Source organism: Lepus europaeus, chromosome 17, assembly GCF_033115175.1.
Source record: "Lepus europaeus isolate LE1 chromosome 17, mLepTim1.pri, whole genome shotgun sequence".
Lineage (NCBI taxonomy): Eukaryota > Metazoa > Chordata > Mammalia > Lagomorpha > Leporidae > Lepus > Lepus europaeus.
The window spans coordinates 10,076,169-10,089,161 of NC_084843.1; the positions used below are offsets into that span (position 1 = coordinate 10,076,169).

Genomic DNA, 12,993 nt, shown 5'->3' on the forward strand with positions numbered 1-12,993 from the left:
CTGGAAGCAGAAAACACCTCGCTCGGCCCAAAGCTCTACAACCAAGAGTTGCCCGCTGACTGCGCAGCACTCCCTGTGAATCTCTGTGTGAGTCCCCAGCCTACTACACCAAGTCACCACACACCTGGTGGCTGAAAACCATAAATTCACGCTCCCACAGAACTGACAGCAGGACACAAGGGGTCAGCTGGGCCACCCTCCCTCTAAGACCCTAGGAAACGACACTTCCTGGCCTCTTTCCCTTCTGGTGGCTCCAGCTGTGCTTGGATTTGCAGCCTGGAAGACTTAAATCTCTGTCTCCAGGGGCCAGCGCTGTGGCCCAGCAGGTTAACCCATGGCCTGCAGTGCCAGCATCCCATATTGGGCACCGGTTTGAATCCCGGCTGCTCCACTTCTGATCCAGGTCCTTGCTAATGTGCCTGCTAATGAAAGCAGTGGAAGATGGCCCCAAATCCTTGGGCCCCTGCACCCACATGGGAGACCAGGAAGAAGCTCCTGGCTTCAGATTGGCTCAGCTCCAGCCATTGTGGCCATTTGGAGAGTAAACCAGCAGATGGAAGACCTCTCTCTTTCTGGTTCTACCTCTCTATGTAACTCTGTCGTTAAAATAAATAAATAAATCTTTTTTATTAAAAAAAAAAAAACAACTATGAATTTGGACTGCCTGAAGGTCGGCTACCAGCAGTTAAAAAATTCCAACACACCGTGTTGCTACCACTAGCTTGCAATCATTGGGGAGCGGACCAGCGGATGGAAGATCTCGCTCTCTGTCTCTCCTTCTCTCTGTAACTCTTTCAAATGCATAAATAAATATTAGAAAAGACAATGTCTGCCTCCATCCTCACTTGGCCTTGTCCCCTGTGTCCCTGTGTCTCCAATCTCTCTCTGCCTTCCTCCTCCAGGGGCCTAGGTCACGATTTCGTCCCGAGATCCTTAACTTAATTATGTCTGCAAAGGTTCTTTGTTCTTTAACATGCAAAACAGTGTTTATTATTAATTTTAAATAAAAATGTACATAGGGAAATGACTACGACAGCCAAGTCAACACACCCATCTCTTCAAACACGCCTGTGCATATACATGGTGTGCAGAGTTCTAGTATTAATACAGTGTTATTCTTTAACAAGTTTTCTCCATAAGGTTGCATTGACATTTTCCAGAGTTGAGATCTTGGACTTAGCTCTTTTGGGGGTGGAGCCAACCCACAATAGTCTCCAACAAACTAGAAGAAGAAAACTAATTATTTGCCTAAATGAAAGCGGGCCACAAACACTTCACTGCATTTAATCATTGAACACCCAAGACACGATTGCATCAGAGGTTGGCAAGGCACCACGCCCCTGTGTGTAACACGGAAACCACCCGTCCTGGCAGATGTACAGGTTGATGGCGAATCACTCAGAGCACCCGGCATCCCAGTATCGTGTGCCCGATGGCTCTGGGTAAAACGTCCAAGAGCCACCACAGTTACGTCTTGATCCAGCCCCTACGAGCGTGTGTCTTAGGCATTCTGAAAAGACTGGGATAGCAGACTTGCCAAAGGTGAGCAATGATGAGAACCACGGGGAATCAAGGCTTCACATCACAGGAAGTGCCGGTCCTGTCCCACCCAGCCAGTCACACCGAGACCGAGTTTCTCCAAACACCCCAAGCATCCCCGACTTCAAGGTGCAGTCTGCCACTCCACGTGGACCTGCCAGGGTGGAGCTCTGTCTTCTCTCTTGTGTCCCCAACACCTGGCACAGTACCTGGCACCTGTAGCATCCAATAAACACTGTTGGCAAGAAGGAGGACAGGAGCCAGGATGCTCTGGACGCCTCTGCTCTGGTCCTAAATAACAACAAGGAGAGCTGCTGCTGAGCTCAGTTCACGACGTGCATGCTTTGTGCATTCTGTGAGCATTAAACAAGGTGACGCCCTGCACACTGGGGCACGGCAGGTGCTCCAGAAATGTTAGGGCTCACCATCAGTTACTCCAGCCCTCACCCCAACAGGTGGTAAAGGCATCCTTACTCCCAGTTACACAGCAGGAACACAGGCACAGAGAGGTAAGGTCACAGAGCTGCACCTGGCAGAACCAAGATCTGTCCCGATTCTGAGACCGGTGGTTCTCTCTACTAACCACACCACTCCTGACCCATGTTATCCAGTCTTCACTGTCAGGCTGGTCCCAGCTCGCATCTCTACAGTGAGACTACATACTGGGATATGTACAAATGCTTGTGTACATGTATGTATCTGTACACATACATGTGGTCTGTATGCACACACACTCCCTAACTGAAGACATAAAGTAGAGAGAACACCGACCCTAGGGAACATGCTAAATATCTTTGCGTGTCAATTTCTTGAATCATCCCATCAAAGGATAAAGGTCACGTGGCCCACTCTGCGGAGCTCACGCAAGCAGCACACACGAGGCTTTACAAGTGCCAGCACCTACGTCGGCTGATTATCTTGTGTGGAATGTCTTGTTTCTAACCAAACCACTCCAACTTGACACTCACGCACCAACACTTTCTCTCCCCCGAGCTCCGAAGTGATCAGGAAACGTGACCAGGGGCCATCACCGGGCATTCCCCGCCACGGACTCACAGGAGGAGTGGATGCTGGGGAAGCTTTTGCGGCCCTCGGACACCAGGTCAGGGTCACCCGTGCAGTGCATTTCCGAGTTCATCACTCCATCTGGAAAGCAGCGGTAAAAGAAATCGGGGCGAGGTCTACAAAAGACACCAGGGGACATTTTCAATATAAAATGCTGCCATCACAAGCGAGCCCCAAGCTGCCCCCCACCCTCCCTGTTGCCCCCAGCTCCTTCCTCAAGCCCCCTTTGCCACCAACCCCAGAACCTCCCACGGAGCCTACAGACATGGGCGGGGGGCTCAAGCTTTGGGGTGAGAAAGATCTGAGTGGCAGCCCCCACTTGCTACTTGCTTGTGTGTGACCCTGGGCAGGTGCAACACTCATCCTCTCCCAACCTTGGTCTCCACATTTATAAAAGGGGGAAAATCAACACCTGTCCAAAGCTGAGGTCCTGAGGGCTGATGACGTGACTTAAGGAGGTGCCCAGGCACGGTGCCAGCAGTGTAAAAGGTACCCCCTGCAACAACCTACGGCTCCACCAACTCAGAGCCTGGACACGGGACCCACGAGTCAAGCTCCTCATGTCACTGTCTCCTGCATGTGGGTGGCCCTGTCTCACCGAACCTCGCCGAGGGCCCCAGGGTGCCAAGAACACAGGCACCTGGGTGTTTCTCTGGTCTAGGACAAGGCAGGGAGGCCTCTGAAGGGAACAGGGTTCCCTGGCCTTGGCGCTGAGCCTGCAGCACAGCTACCATGCATTGAGTTCTTCCTGGGCTAAGGCACTTCTTGCACCATATGATTCTTAGGGAAATCAGATGAATTTGAGCCTGGGGCTTTCGTTACTGTAGCAGTGCTAAAAAAGGGAAAGCTCAGGAAAACTACACCCCTCCCAAAGGCCGCACACAACCAGTAAGTGGCAAAGACAGGCTCGGAAGCCCAGTGGTGGGGGCCTTGCACCTAGACGCTCCCCATCCCCCACGCTGAGTGCTTCACTCAAGGGAGGATTCGTTCACATGTAGACGTGTGAGAGCCACTCACCTCACAGTCCTCCAGCCAACACTGCTGAGCCCCTGCCATGGACGAGGCTGTGCCAAGGCTGTAGCCCGTTCTCTGCAGGTGCCGAGTCACGGTCCACAGACAAGGACTCCCTGGCACTCCTAGCTGTGCAATCTGGGCAGGGCCTCAGTCAACCATCTAAGCTGTGGGTGCACTGGCTCTCCCCTACTCAGCTGGCATTTCTCCAAGCATGGCTGTCCACCCGCTGGACCTGAACCTCAGAGGGGTGAGGCCTTGGGCTCAGCATTTTAAGGAGCTGGAAGAACATGGTAGCCCCAGCTTACACGCTGCCTGGTTTTTAATCCATCTTCCACCCCCACCTTGGTCCTTGGCTAGCATCAACTGGACAATAAATGCTGACTTTCTTGGGTGGGGGGTCTAACTTGTCCACAGCCAACTGCTAGTCAGGGCCCCAGTCACGTCTTGAATTCAGGTCTTTGGGCTGACAATCTCTACAGAGACTGGCTCTCTGTCAGTGTAGCCAGAGGAGAAGGGGAGACAAATAGGGAACAGAAAGTACTTCTCAGGGGCCATAAGAGAAATGTGCCACAGGCCAAAGGTCGCACGTCAATGCGTATGCCTCATCACAACGAATGTGTGATAGTTATTGCTAGGGGCCCAAGCTAGCAAGTGAATACGTGTGTGGTGAGGCTTGAGGACAGTCGTGATCACCGCCCGAGAAATGTCAACAGCAGACGCTGACCCACAAGACAACGTGAGCGAACGTCAAAAGTTCGTGGAAAATGGAATTAAAAGATAAATGCACTGTGGTGTTTAAAAACTGGAAATCCGGGCATAATTTTTCATAAAGCACATTTCTCATGAATTTGTTTGAAGATATTCTTTACTATTAACCTCTTTCTTTGTAAAATAGTGAGTTCATAACTCGAAGTCAAGGCAAGAGCTATGTCAAGGATGAAGAGCCCAGAGGACCATTTTAGGGAAAATCTGAAGAGCTCAAATCTGCCCCATCCAACGTCCTCTGGCCAGGGTTCCTATAGAGCTGGCCTTGAGCACCTGAGTCACCATCTGTTTCTTTGAGGAACTTACCTTCCCACTATTAACTTAATAGTGTTTGTGCAGACTCCATTCAAAGCGAGAGCCAAGGACACTGCTGCAAAACAAAACCAACAGACAGAAACATCACCAGCTGGCTCTAAAACCATCATCTCTGTTACATTATGATATTACCTGATTTGTGACCATACGATACAAACCAGGACTTTCAAAGCAGAGGGAAACTTGGGTTGCTGGAGGAACGTACAACTAGGACAAACTCGCTGCAGAGTGACTCATAAAATGCAACACCCCTGTGACATGAGATTTCTCTTTCCTCCTGGACCGAAACGGTTGCCATCACACAGAGGAGCCCATGTATCATCTGCTGGCTCGATAGGGACAGATTTAACACCACACCACGGAGAATGTCTTCTGCTGGGTAGCAACACACAACTGCTTTATTTCCCCCTGGTTATTTTCCCAGGTATCACTACAACCAGAGCTGCTGTAGGAATTCTACTGCAGGGGGGGACAGTCCCACTCAGCAGTGTCTCACTGTGGACGCCTCACCAACGGACAGCCGTCCATTTGTTATCTGGGAGGGTGAGGAGGCCAAAAACCTCTCTGGGCTTTGAGGTTTACCCAGATGAGTTTGCCCAGGTGTTGCGTTTGCCAGGTAAAACATCAAGAATTGCCCGCATATGTTGTTTTACAGTTTACAGCACGCATGGACTTTGTCCAGGTGGCTTGGAAAGACTTTGCCGGGTGAAGTACAGATCATCCACAGGGCTTTCCCCCGAAAAAAATCAAGAGCACATAAAGGGCACAGTCGTCACCACCAGTGTGACGGAAGGCCAGATGCCCTGCAGGACAGCAGTAAGAGCCTATCGATGCCCCGTTCTTTGGCTTTGTTGACTAATAAAGCATGTGAGCTACCATTTCCCTTTTGCAAATATTAACTGTTCGATACCAGCTGCGATTTATCCAGGCTATCGCAGTGGAGGGACATTTTCGGGAAGGAGTTGCCTAGAGCAATGCATGGCCATCGAGGGAGACAAATGTGCCGCTCTGCAAGCAGTGAGTAGTGCAGAACGGCCAACGTGGTCCCCAAGGGCACAGGACCTGCGGTGGGGACAAACCCACCTGGAGGAACACACTCACACAAACTGTTCAGGAGGAAGCTAATCACCCCCGTGTGGAACGAGAAACAGCTGAGTGTGGCGGCACCAGAGGCACGGGACCCTCCAGCTGGTGAGCAGAGCAGGGGCCAGCGGCTTGGCGCTGCCACTGCAGCACTGAACATGGAGCTGGGATGCAAAGATAGAGACCTAGCGTGGGGGAGGCGGGGAAGACCCACTGACTGCATTCTGCACCCACAGACCCTTCCTTCCCAGTCTGCTTCCCTCCTCGCTCACAAGCTCTGCGCAATGTTTTGCAGAAAGGAGGGAAAGCTCCTTGGGTTGTCTTTGCTATATTTTTTTCCCAGAGGCCTAAAAATGAACAGTCTGTGAGACTGCCTGGAAATGACTGTGGTCTTCCCCCCATTAGCCTTGGCCTCGCAGACTTCTCTTGTGTCCTTCCAGGGGCCCCCGTTCTCACCCTGGACTGAGCATGGCCCTGGCACAGGGCTCGCTGGGCAGAAGCATCACTGGCTAGTCTCCCATCACCCACGTAAATCTTAGATCCTGAAGGGTTTCTTATTGCACACAGAAGTTCTTTAAAAACTTTGAAGGAGCTGAGCTAGAAAAATGTGTGATGTGATACGGCCACCGAGGGCTGGCAACAACCCCCATGTGCCTCACAGAGACAGAGAAGGGTGGCGGGGAACCAGAGTGAGGGTGTCTGGTGTGGAAGGCATGTCGGCATTCCAGAGGCAAACGGATTGCTATTTTCATCTGAACAGCACAACTCCCACAGAATCAATGCCAAGGCCTCTCATTGACCCCAGAGAGAAAGCTGTGCTGAGATCCAATGCTTGAAAGACCTGACAATCAGGAACACGAAAGGTCCCATGACAATAACTGGGTGCATCTGGCTCATAAAGACAGTTTGTCCAGGACCCCACAGCACTGTGGGAGAAGAGTCAGAAAGATAAACCAAACTGTGGCTGACGAAAACATCCATAGCAACCCATCCTGTGAATGGGCTTGTACTGAGGGCAGCCTGTGCTGAGGGTGCTACTGGCTGCCAGCACTCCAGAGCTTAGAGGACTCGTGCTGCCACCGTGGCTGGTGTGGGGAACCCAACCCTCGGGCACGTGGATGACAGGTTCTCCAAGATGCGGACCAGGATGTTCTGAAGCCTGGATTCCTAAAACCCCTATGCTGCGTGGGGCAGACCTCACTCCTCTGGTGCAGCACCAGATGCGCGGGCGTGGCCACTGCACACACGCAGGTCAGGGAAGCGCTCTGGGGTCAAGTTTGGGAGGCTTCGTTAAAGTCTGTTGAAGACACCTGAGTAAAGGAAGGACCAAAACACTGAGATCGTCCTGAATTCACACAGCGCTGGAAAATCTGTACCTGTTTCCTATTCTTGGTTTTTAAAGATCACTCCCCCACACCCACTACTTCAGAGACTTCCTAAAATCAGTGCTTTTTAAAAAAAAAAAAAAAAGTCTGTGCACAATGGGAGGCTCTGCATCATCTTTACAGGACAGGTTCTCATTTATGTAGGCAAACAGAACATCCAATAATTCCGCCTGCTTGCTTAAGGTAGAGGAGCAGAGTGCGGTGCTCAGCTCTGAAATGTCACCCTAAGGGAGATTTAGCTGAGAACAGAAAGGTCCGCAGAAGGTAACCGGCAGCCACTTACTGCCATCACAACAGCCTGACTCCAGAAGCCGCAGTAAATCAGGACCATAACCATGACAGACAGTTCCTACCCACAGTCATTTATCTTGGGACTCCGTGCCAGAACAGCAACTGCATAAAAAGTAAAGTGGGGGCCGGCGCTGTGGCACAGGTTAATCTCTACCTTGGCACTGGCACCTCATATGGGTGCCAGTTCTAGTCCCGGCTGCCCCTCTTCAGATCCAGCTCTCTGATCTGGCCTGGGAAAGCAGTGGAGGATGGCCCAAGAGCTCAGGCCCCTGCACTCATGTGGGAGACTGGAAGAAGCGCCTGGCTGCTGGCTTCGGATTGGCATAGCTCCAGCTGTTGTGGCCATTTGGGGAGCAGAGCAGCAGAAGGAAGCCCTCTCTCTGTGTCTCGCCCTCTCTCTGTGTTAACTCTACCTCTCAAATAAATAAATATTTTTTTTTTAAAAAGGAAAGCAAACAGATTTCCAGGCCAACTGCGAGGGCTCGAACAGGCTGTGTTAGGATTCACTGCGTTATCTGTCTAAACACTGCCCAGGTGCTGAGTCTCAGGTGGGAGGGCACGTGCCCTTGTGGAAACCACCTCAGCCACGGAGGCGGAACTGTGTGAGCAGATCCCCAAACCACAGATGAGCAACCTGGGGCACACACTTGACCTGAGGAAAAGCATCCACAGGCTGGCCAGATACTCTAGACTTTGTGTCCCAGCTAGAGACATGAATTAAATCAGGGTCTCTATCTAGGAAGTCTGGACCAAGTCACACAGTGAACCTGGTGGTTGGCACTGATGCTGAACAGTCTGGTGACTTGGGGTAGAGGCAGCCATTGGCACAAGCCCAAACCTCCACCACGTCCACCCAGGAGAGTCAGGCAGGGAGGGTGTGAGTGAGGAGGGAGGCACCTCCCACACAGAGATGGTCCTGAGCCAGGAAGGGGGTCTTCAAGTTGCTGGCCAGCTCTCCTCTCCCCATGAGGCACCTCTGTACTTTCCTCTTCTGTTCTTGGATGTCTATGAGATTGCTAATTATAGCCCTGTATTAAACCTCTAATTTTTCTTTTGAGCTAATTTGAGAGATTCTGCTCTTTTCAACTAGACAGGGCCTAACTAAAGCCTGGTTATGTAAGGAATGTTCTGTGTTGCTTTAAGGCAGAAGCCCCCTTGGTCCCTACATCTTGGATTCAGCCCTTACACAATTGCCTTCCCAAGCATGTTATCGGCTCCATATTCACTTTTCCAAACCCCAATAATTAACAAACACACTGTTAAGTGAGGGATCTCATTTTTCCAGATTTACTACCTCCCTGAATGGTAAGTCCACATGCACACAGCAAACACAAAATCTGGGGGTAAGGATTTGGGTTACTCTTATGTAAGGTGTCAAAAAAAATCAACCTAATTCATTTTGCCTCATGATCAAAAATCTAAAAACCTGACTTCAACCAGCTTCATTTGGGTTGTTAAATAAGCCAGTTAGTTTTAACCATCTCTTAATACCATCATCTACTTGGCACTGGATTGATATGCTGACTAGAAGAACAGATTGATCCCCAAAATGTCAATGCCTCATCACATGCACACTACCTGCTGGAGGGATTTCCGACAACAGCATTACTGCAGCCTCCTTCACCTAACAATTGTTCCACTGCCTGATTGTCCCCAAAGTGAAGAAGAGTAATGGCGCTGGGTTCCAATTTCTATTTTGTTTTACATCTTTTTCCCACTTTTGCTTCCAGCCAATGTTTATTTCTGAATTGCCCATAATGTAGGCCTATTGGACACAAATGTGAGATTGGACAGTCAGTGGTGACAGTCAGTGTTGTCTTTACTGCCTGCGGCTACCCTGCCTCTATACCTGAGCAACACAGATTTCCAGTGTGTATGGACAGACTTCAGCACCATTGACAGTGACCACAGCCTCCACTCCCGAGCTCCCTAACTTCAGGAGTACAAGTTGACTATTTGTGTCTTGTTTCTCCCAAGCTTCATTTGACCCAAAGAAAACCCAGTTGGGTACAACTGAGACTTTGAAACATGTGATGATCTACTTAAATTGTGCCCCATCCCCTAAAGCAGGAACGGCAGGTACTCTACCTAAGAAGGCTTCTTTAATTTCAGTCTTGTCTGTTCGCCGGATAATTTTCACCACACAAATAACAGCCAGGGGTGTGAGGAATGAAATTGCCTGGAAAAGATAACAAATAATCCCTTATGAGGACATTGGTTTCCTATCAGAGAGCTGATTGGTCATTAGTTCCAGTTAGCTTCATTTCAACTCACTAGATGAAGGACCTCATTGAACTCTTGACCTTGAACAAAGGGGGGTGATTTATATGCATATGGGGAAGCCACAGAGACATGAGAAACTGTAGGTTACAACTGATTTGTAATTGCTGGGGGCCATGTTCAAAGTGGGGGCTCTTTAAACAGAACAGTCTACAATTACAATGACTCATTAGGGTCAGCAACGCCCGCCCCTGTACCCTCTGAGGAAGGGTGGGGAACCCTTGCCCTCCCCATCCCATCTCTGACAACAGACAGCAGGTGGTACTTGGAGCCAATTCGTTTGTTTTGGTGTTCTTTTGTTGAATGCTTACTTCTTCCCCAAAGCAGGACTCAGTCTCACCTCTTCCTTTCCTCACTCCCTTTCCTCCGCATACATGCACAACACATAATTAATGAATTAAGCTGGTGGTACCCAGATGTAACCGACACTCACTACAAACCCAACTATAGTTGCAGTATCTGTGCAAGGGACCCTCAAGCCCAGGAGCCTCTTTGTTGAGGAGATGAATTTGGGAGGTTGAAGCTACCAAGTTCCCAGACCTTTTGCCCTTGCCCCCTTATCTCTGTGAGCCTGTATGGTAACAGGTGTCATGGTAACCAACAGGTCCACCCGCTTGGCTAACTCTCCCCAGCCCTGTGATGCAACGCTTTGGCTTTGGGCCATGTTTGTCTGTAGGCCCCCCTACAAGTACTTGGATGGATGTGGATATGTGGGCAGCTATTGGTGGATGTGGTTGGATGTGGCTGTGCACAGATGTCTCTGTGTATGTCCAGCGATCACCATGGACACAAAGGCAGATATCTCCTGTAGCCCCACTGCTTTGGGGGCAAGTGGCTTTTCCTCATGCATTTCTCACCACCACTGTGAATAAAACAATTCCAAGTTGTTCCCTGACCCCTTGGAATCCAAATCTGTTGCTCCCAGGCCCTAAGCCCTGAACATACACTCTTGAACCCTGGTGATGGCTCTGTGACTGCCTGCTCCAGACCCTAGGGCTAAGTGACATGCCCAGGTGAAAGGCAAGGCAGGGTTCTGGGGCCATGTCTTCTGCCTCCCACAGCAAGTCTTCATTCCGAATGTCCATGATGAGGAAGTTATCCTTAAATACTCCAACAACCCTCCCAATAAAAGTATGTTACTTCCTAAGAGAACAACTTCTCAGAAAAACAATATCAGAAGGGACTGATAATCTCACAAACACACAATTGGTTTAGTAGTCAGTGGGAGGGTGTAGTGATGACTGGCAGTGTTCACACTTTTGCAAATCTTCATGTGTACTCTAATGAGTTGTCACTCTGGGGAGGGCCTTCCTGATCGGACCACGGCATGGCTGGAAGATGCTTTTCTCTTTAAAAAAATGGAATTCATCCAAATGAACACAATCTTGCAAAATAATGTGAGATGCTCTGCGCACTCACCACGACCCGACTGCCAGAGCTCAAATCACCCTGGGGGCTCCTCCTTGGGAGCTGCCTCAGAGTTTAAGAGACACAGGAAAACACTCTCCTAGCTTGCCACTGTTGCTTCCCGACCACAGATGTTAGTACCTGCTTTGATGGTCCCCTACAACAGCAGTTTACAACTGTGCAAGCCCTGTCACCACCATGGTGTTCAGAACTGAATGAGGGAAGTCAGATGACTGCCCCAGGGGTGACATGGAAAAGCCACGCTCACCCAGGAGCTGTCACAGTGAGTCTGTGAGCGATTCCACAAGTGAATTTCCTGGGGACTCAGACCTAGCAACAGAGCTTACTACAATGCTCGTCCCCTCAATACACTTAAAGGATGAGCGTCTCCAGGGGCCCTGACACTGGGTGTGGACAAACACTGCTTCATGTTCTGACTTGTGCATTCAGTGCTAAAACAGCAATGACTGAAGACCACCTATGTAAGTCCAAAGTCACGGTCAAAGCCAAGGAAGTCCTTGTTTCCCCAAACCCACACCTCAAAGCTACCAATCGAGCTCCCTTTCTCCTGTCCTTTCAAGCAATGCAGCCAGACCCAGCACAACCCCTTTCCCTCACCCTCACCATCTCCCATTTTCAAATAAATCTTTTTCTTAAAAAAAAAAAAAAAAGTTGCCAAAGAAAATCCCAGAGCCGGAAGGTGCTGACCAAGCAGGAAATGGGAACACCAGGTGGGAGACACCAGCAGTCAGTGGAGCCACCCAGCATGTGGCTTGATGGTAGGGGGTTGTGGTTGTAGGGGGAAGGGTGTCTGCTAGCACCACCCCCTTGTCTCAGCATGCCTGTTCTAACTGGACGCCCAGCTCCACCCCCTTGATGAAAGCAGACCTAATTCAACCCAATTTGTAATTTTTCTAGGTAGACACTTCTTGGCATCTTCTCTAGAACCTCTGGTCAGCTCTACCTTCGGAGCCAATGCTGAGCACCTGGGAAGGCCCAGCTGTGAGCTGTTAGGGCAAAGGACCTCAGCCCCCAGCTCAGCATGGCTGCAACAGCAATGTCTGTGTGTGTCTGTATCAGCATGTGACTATGTATGTGACTCTGTGTGTGTGCGATTGCGTGGCATGTCTCTGCCCCTCATCCTAACACCATTCAGGGTATGGTCTCATTCTTCCTTTGTGGACACATACCTGCTATATCATTGGGCAGACACATATGTCTATATCCTCAAATTGAGACAGACACATGTTTACCTTTATAATCTACCCCCTTCTAGACAAATAATTTCCAATAAAGAGTAGGAAATGAGAGGTGAGCCCCAGAAACCAACACTTAGGAAAACACATGCTATCAGGAAGCAAAGCACCTCTGAACTGAGTAAGCAGGAGGGGAGAACCACGCCCACTTCTACCCAGAAAACCAGAGTCAGAGCTAGGGCACACCTGACTACTCGCCTGCCAAAGGCCCAGAGAAGCTGACACCTGGCTGCCCTGAGCCTATGGGGAAGCAGACAGACAGATGGACAGAGAGGTGGGGAGGGGCCACTCCTACCTCCATGCAGGTATGGAGATGGGGAGGGGGAGAATAGGCAGACAAAACTTCGTCAGAGATAGTTTCCCTATGTGTTCACGTTTCCATGGTGAACGAAGTTTGAAAATCCTAGAACGAGTCTAGGATGTGTGGTCAAGGCCTACTGACCGGACCTGAGAAAGAACAAGGAATCCCGGCCAAGCAGTGCTGCGGACTGCAGACGACACAGTGCACCCTCTCAGGGCTTGGATTGCTCATAGCCGCTGAGTACCCGCCTGGCTGGGACAGCAGAGGCCAGCACGAGCCGACGACCTGATGG

General features: G+C 50.3%; 1 protein-coding gene across 1 annotated transcript in view; it reads right to left on the reverse strand.

The window, feature by feature from the left end:
• Window positions 1–12,993, reverse strand: part of PLPP4 (phospholipid phosphatase 4) — a 123,371-nt gene that overhangs the window by 64,337 nt on the left and 46,041 nt on the right. Inside the window, exons 3-5 of the mRNA XM_062214512.1 lie at window positions 9,546–9,636; window positions 4,690–4,753; window positions 2,596–2,720 (exon numbers count right to left, since the gene is read on the reverse strand). Of these exons, the coding sequence (XP_062070496.1) occupies window positions 2,596–2,720; window positions 4,690–4,753; window positions 9,546–9,636 (280 nt within the window). The remainder of the gene's footprint in view (window positions 1–2,595; window positions 2,721–4,689; window positions 4,754–9,545; window positions 9,637–12,993) is intronic.